The sequence below is a fragment of the Gossypium arboreum genome, chromosome 9, assembly GCF_025698485.1.
Source record: "Gossypium arboreum isolate Shixiya-1 chromosome 9, ASM2569848v2, whole genome shotgun sequence".
Classification (NCBI taxonomy): Eukaryota; Viridiplantae; Streptophyta; class Magnoliopsida; order Malvales; family Malvaceae; genus Gossypium; species Gossypium arboreum.
In genome coordinates, this window is record NC_069078.1 from 86,127,856 (window position 1) to 86,134,597 (window position 6,742).

Here is a 6,742-nt window from a genome sequence, read left to right on the forward strand (position 1 = left end):
AAACTCATTTTCATAAATATTTATAAAAAATAATTTTTTAAGTAAGTGAAAAATAATAAAAGAACTCTTATATAATAATTTAAGTTATTTTCCCTATTCTAAATATAAAATATTTGTTTTAAATCATTAAAAATAAAATTGGAATAACCACAATTATTTTTACTTATATTCGTTGAAAACCCTGAATTGGAATAAGATTTTGGTTCTTCAATGTTGGTTGTTTGGCAGCAAAAAAAAGGCAGTGACCAACCTGGAAGCATAGTGTTATTTTATATATGCCATTGCCAACTTCATTTTTCTCCCTTTCTTAGACCCCACCCCTTTCTCCATTTTTTTTCACTGTTCCCATAAATCTTCTTCCCTTCACTCATCATTCCCCATATATCTCTAAATCCATTTTTAGAGATTTTTCTCTTTTTTTTTTTTTCTGAATACCATTAACTTTTTGACACGAAGAGAGCAAACTCTTTCATGGGAAATTACAAGTTTCGGTTATCAGACATGATACCCAATGTCTGGTTTTACAAGCTGAAAGACATGGCCAACAGCAACAGAACCAGAAACCATAGCAGCAACAGCAACAACAGGAAAAAACAAAACCCTGTATCACCCTCTTCGAAAACAAAGCAACCCCACCATTTTTATCCAAGAAAATCGTATTATTTCACAAGAGAACTTATCCCAGCTGATAATAGATTCTATACTTCTCCTACAAAAACCAAATCCATTGATCCCCATATTTTCCCGGACCCACCTAGAAAATCTTCCAAACAACAACGATCTAAGAAACTAAACACCAAGCTTGTTGTTGCTTCATCTCTTTCACCTTCTTCTGACGATAGCTCTTTGAAACATGAATTCAGAGCTGATTGTATTCTCACAACTGAATCATTCGATAACATGGTTTCATGGTCCCATAATAAACTCCCTCCGATCATAACCAAGGCGGCTAAAGAACCAACCAAGTATCGGACAAGTTCAGTCTCCGTCAAGGTCGTCAAACAAGACAAGAAGAACATTAGAGTGAACTCTCCTGGTGTAAGGCTTAGAGTGAATTCTCCAAGAATCGCAAGCAGAAGGATTCAAGCAGCTCACGGCCGGAAAAGTGTGTCGTCGAGTTCAAGCTCGAGTCTTTCCGGTAGCTGTGCGGTAGTGAAGTCATCATGTGATCCACAAAGAGACTTTAGGGAATCGATGGTGGAAATGATTATGGAGAACAACATAAGGGCATCAAAGGACTTAGAAGATTTACTTGCTTGTTACCTTTCACTCAATTCCGATGAATACCATGATGTCATCATCAAGGTTTTTAAGCAAATCTGGTTTGATTTATGTAATGTAAGGATGAAATAATTATACTTATGAAAAATATATAGAGTTTTTTTTTTTTTTATGGGTTCTTTTTTTCTAACTTTCTTGTCATTTACTCTTTGTTTTTTCAAGTAAATACTGCTAGTTCTTAATGTGCAGCTGGTAACTAAACAGAATCCATTGATGGCAAAGCTTTGTTTATTTTAGTGCTTGAATGATGTAGCTTTTTCTAATTTGTCCTGTAATCCATATGTTTTGCAGCAAAATCTTGGCAAAGCTTTTACTTTGTTTTGAAAATGGGGAAAAAAAACATTAAATATAGGTTGAGAGCTCATTAATGTGCTACCTCCTGCACTTCATGCACTGGCTGAAGGTCTCTTATGAGCAATTCCAATAATGACTATATTTATGTCCAAAATTTTCACTTTTTAAAAAAATAAAATAAAAGCTTTAAAATAAATCAAAACAATTTAACAACAACAACTAAAACTTTTAAACCCCAATTTAAGAGCCAAAGGAAAGGTAGAGCCTTTGCGCCGCTTGTCCCTAACCTCTGATGCTCATTAAATAAGGTTTAAAGTGTAAGGTTTGTGAATGTAAATTTTTATTTTATCCCCTTAAAAAATTTGAAAGTAGAATTAATGTAATGGTAATATTACATAATGACCCTCCAAGATGATAAAATTTCAGTTAAACTCCTTTTAAAAATTTTAAATTAATAAATTAATATAATAATAAAATTATACTTTAACCTTTAAAAGATATTTATTGTTTTGCCGCTAATCAAGTCCTTGCCACTAGATTCATGAGGCATTGATTAGTTGATAAAAAATATGCTTCCCCCAACGTTTTCAAAACAGATTAATAGTAAAACTAATCAAATCCAGTTGATCATCAGTCCAATAATTAATTAAATAAAATTCTATAAAAAAAAAGTTGAATCATCAATTTTTCTTTTCCAATTTTTTATGCTTTTCTTTATTTTAAATAGTGGATTCAATCCTTATATTTAAATTAATATACCAATGGGATTCCAATTTAACCAATCCAAACAGGTGGAATAAACTTGATTTCCGGTCTCTCAAGTCATTGCGAGTTTTGCATAATGCCTAAAGAGAGCAAAAAGGACAGAGATGTCAGTTGAATGAGTAAATCAAGTACCAAACTAATTTGGGAATGATACGCAAAAAAGACATATCTTATATCTCTATTTGAATAATTACATGTAAAATTAGAAGTGTGGGAAGAAAAAAGAAAAATCTAACCCCAGATCCATTCCTTCAAAAAAAACAAAATTAAAATTGATGTTTGTCTTAATTATTATATTAAATATTGATTATATGGCACGTTTTCAAATACTATATGAATAATTATTTTATGATGAATCATAATTATGTTTTTGATGATTGTGTAAAAGGGTGACTAAATCGTACGATTCCTGACAATTTCTTCCTTCTTGTAATGCTATAATAAATATATAAAATCTCCTTCTCCAGGCAAAATCACCAGCTTTCTCATATCCAGAGACAATAGTACATTATTAAAATATATTATTACATAAAAGAGCTGTGAAAATTCAAAATTTAACTTTAATAGCCTGGAAATTCAAACTTCTATACCAAAGCTCAAAAGCTTTCGTTGTTGGAGGACGACATTGAGCTTTTCCTAAAGCCTTTTCTTTTTTTCTTTTAATCTCTAATATTTTTAAAAAATAAAGTTACTTCGATAATTACAAAAGCCAAAAAATGTACAATATTTTCACACATAAAAGGTAACATTGACCGACATTATTTGGAAGCATGATTAAAACCATCGTGATAAAAGGTTCAAATTGACTTTAACGAATTAAATTGTGATTATTATTTAATTATTATTATTAAAATAAACATTGATAATGATAATAGAATGATCCAAAATAATAAGATATTACCCAAAATCCTTTCAATCTCATAGACTCTTTTATTTTTCATTATTTTTATTTCTTCGACAAATAATAAAATTGAGTTATATAATTTCTAACAATTATTATTATTATAAATTTAAAAATAGGGTTGAAACCCTAAACTTAATATTTTAAAAGTAACAGTCTTTCACCGTGGTTTTGTTTTCGGTTTTTTTTTTTCTTTTTAGTTATTATTATAATCTATTGAAAAGAAAGGTGGGATTTGAGATGCTGTTTCTTTCTGGGACAAAGGGATTGAAACTTGGTTTTACTTTTACCTACCAATGGGAAAAACTTATAATATTTTCCAATTATTAATCTCTTCAAACTATTATTTATTTTTTATCTCAAAACATTAATATAAGAGTAATGCGTTAATCATAAACATTATTCATCCAACCATTTTTCCCCGAAAAGAAATTGAGTGAAATTAAATGAATGGGCATGAATGTGTCAGCGAGCCGCAAGGAGAGACTCAGTCAAAGAAAATTTTAAATTTTAGACAAAAAAATATATATTAAAATTTAGATTTGATATTCTTATTAAATATTAATATTATTATGAGATATATATGCATGAAAATGAGGAAAAGGATAAAAGAGCAGAGGAGACGAGTCGACCAACACTAGTCCGTAGATTCTGGTTGCTGCATCCCAACAAGATTCTTTCTTCTTCTTTTTTTTTTTTTTTTTCACTTTACTTCTACATAAATTAAAAATTATATGTAGTTTTATATAAATTGGCAAATTGAAAGGGTACCCTACAAAGTTTGAAGGTTAGGGTAAGGTCCAAGGGTTCCCAATTAATTAATATAATTATATTCTTAAATAATGGCCCAACCAACCCCTCTCTATGACTTTAAGTTTTGTAACAATTACTTCTGTTTTATGTTTTTCTTTTTACTTGCTTGCTTTTCTCATGGTAGGGTTTTGGATGGAGTTAAAATAAGACATTCATTTCAGGGATTAGAGAAGAATAATGAATTTTTTAGGGTCAAAATATAATTTTATAACCATATTAATTTATGGTTTGACAAAATTTAAAGGACCTCTATAACAAATTTACCTTGTTAAGAAGGCTAAGTGATTCTACTTTAAATGTATTTTACATAATCTAATACCAATTAATCAACTTTAGTTTCCAAGTTAACTAAATTCAAATCTTAAAATCATTGTCGTTGGAAGTGTTTTATTCAAATACCGCACTCAATCTAAATTGAACTAGTTTTAGACGACGACATTTGTTAATTATATTAGGGAAAAAATTAAAGGAATTTTTTTTTATTTTTTATTATTGAATATATTTATTTATAGGTAGTTTTGCATGTGGGTGAGGTAAGATTAGAGTGGACAGTTGAGAGTATGTCCAAAAACCACTTTGTTTTACTTGTTGTTTTTTTGTTTATTTCCCAAAGATGAAGCCATTAGACCCACGTCTCCTTTATAATGGACTTTTGTATATATCCATCTTTGGAATTTGCTTTCTTTACTCACCATTTGGACCCATTACTATCTTCACATTATGGATAGCATGCTATGTAATTTTAAATAAATCAAGTTTTTTATTAGTTTTTAAAATCTAACTAACCACAAACACTATTATTAATAGGAACCATAAATATTGATATAAAGATATAATACATAATTCAAACGATAAATAAATCACTACAAATTAATGTATGAATGTCATGTTCGTAAGATAATTTTAAAAAAAAAGAGATAAACTTACAGTAACTATAACACTGGAATAATTCAGAAACAAACCAGAGATGTATTAACTTGATCAAATCGTTAAAATTTGCATCCTATCCTCACCATCATCAAATCAACTTGAAGATAAACACCAATCAACCAAGAAAAAGCTTCAACCCCCCTCCCCCCAAGAGGCCCACTGTATCAAGGATGCACAAAAAACCTAGTCTTAGATGACCTAAGATTTATCATGATAAAGTCCTTTGAAAACAATTTCTAATAGATTTGGTGACACCTTTATAGTGATACATCTCACATATATGCTAGAATATGACTAAAAAGTACAAATAAAATCACATTTACTTTTAAAAAAAACAAAGTAGATAAAAAACTATAAAAAAAATGTGGATAAAATAAAACTACAACAATGTGGACTAAAATTAAAAACAAAACAAAAAATATGAAAAATAATGATGAAGAAATCGTGACTAGCAACCAACCCAAAAATCAACAACACTGCTGACAAACCAAAGATTTAGTTTAGAAAAATGGAACAACTAGGATTTTTCTATGAAAAGATCAGAAAAAGTATTTGGTGACCCTTTTAAAGAGATTGAACAAGGACACTTTATAATTATTTAATAATGCTTATAAAATTTTTAATTTCATATTTATACTCTTATTTAAGCTCTTAATTAAGTTGGTGTAACGAATCAATTGGATGCTAATTTGGTTAAAATATTACAAAAATATCATTTATATTTAAAATAAATTATATTATTTGAGGGTGTTTTAGTATTTTTATTAAAAAGAATATGTATATGAAGAGATTTGAATACACAATATTAATAAAATATTAACTTTACCACTCAATTAAAATTTTATTTTAATATAATATTTACATTTTAATTTTATTATATATAATTTATTAAATCTATTATTTACAATCTAATAATGCACGTATTGTATATGTTATAAATAGCATGGTTTAAATATAGACAAATTTATAAGGATATGTGAAAACATTATGATAGTGAAAATTTTGAGTATTTTGAGAAAGTAGACTTTTGTTACGGTCCTTTTTATGTTAAAAGATTCTGAAGATTGGACATTGTGAAACTCATAAAATTTTTAAAAGTGTAGGATTAGTAAAAGATTATAAATTATAAATTATTATGAGAAATGGATTTAGATAATGAAGTGCACGAGTGGGGGGACACAAAAATCATGCGGGAATCTGAGATCATATAATAATATGATACTATTGGTACAGTCACAGCGCACGAGTGAGAGTTGGTATTTGCAGACTATCATCTCATATGATTTTATATAAATCATGTGATCATCATGTACCCCTCTGTGTTGCCTCCCGTCACATTTTAGTCAAATTATTAATAGAGAAAAAATAAATAAATTTATCGGGTTGAATTAAATTTGGATAAGTTTATTTTACGGGTTATGTCTGGAGGTAGATGATAATTGATTTTTCAATAATATCAATTTTAAGATTTGAATATATTTTCTCTCTTTAAAAATATAATTTATTTTATTATCACATTTAACATTTATTGATATGAAAATTAATTTATAATAATGTACACGTTAAATGTCATAATTTAAATCTCATTTGATTCGTGAATATTTCTAATCTTGTATTATTACTTCATCAATGCAGACTATTAAACTTCAATTCTTAAAACATATTTTTTTATTAACTCATTAATATATTTAATATTTAATTTAACATTACCAACTCATAAATATGAAAAGAAAATCTATTACGAATTTGAATCAAAAT

At 28.0% G+C, this 6,742-nt stretch overlaps 1 protein-coding gene across 1 annotated transcript; it reads left to right on the forward strand.

Moving 5' to 3' along the window:
• The first annotated feature begins 232 nt into the window (after positions 1 to 232).
• On the forward strand, positions 233 to 1,411 carry LOC108456057 (transcription repressor OFP1-like). Its single transcript, XM_017754650.2, has one exon. The coding sequence runs from the start codon at positions 472 to 474 to the stop codon at positions 1,351 to 1,353; it is 882 nt and encodes a 293-aa protein (XP_017610139.1). The 5' UTR covers positions 233 to 471; the 3' UTR covers positions 1,354 to 1,411.
• The last annotated feature ends 5,331 nt before the right edge of the window (positions 1,412 to 6,742 follow it).

What these genes read in the sequence shown, in the direction of transcription:
- LOC108456057 (XM_017754650.2), top strand. Translation starts at nt 472, where the DNA reads ATGGGAAATTACAAGTTTCGGTTATCAGACATGATACCCAATGTCTGG.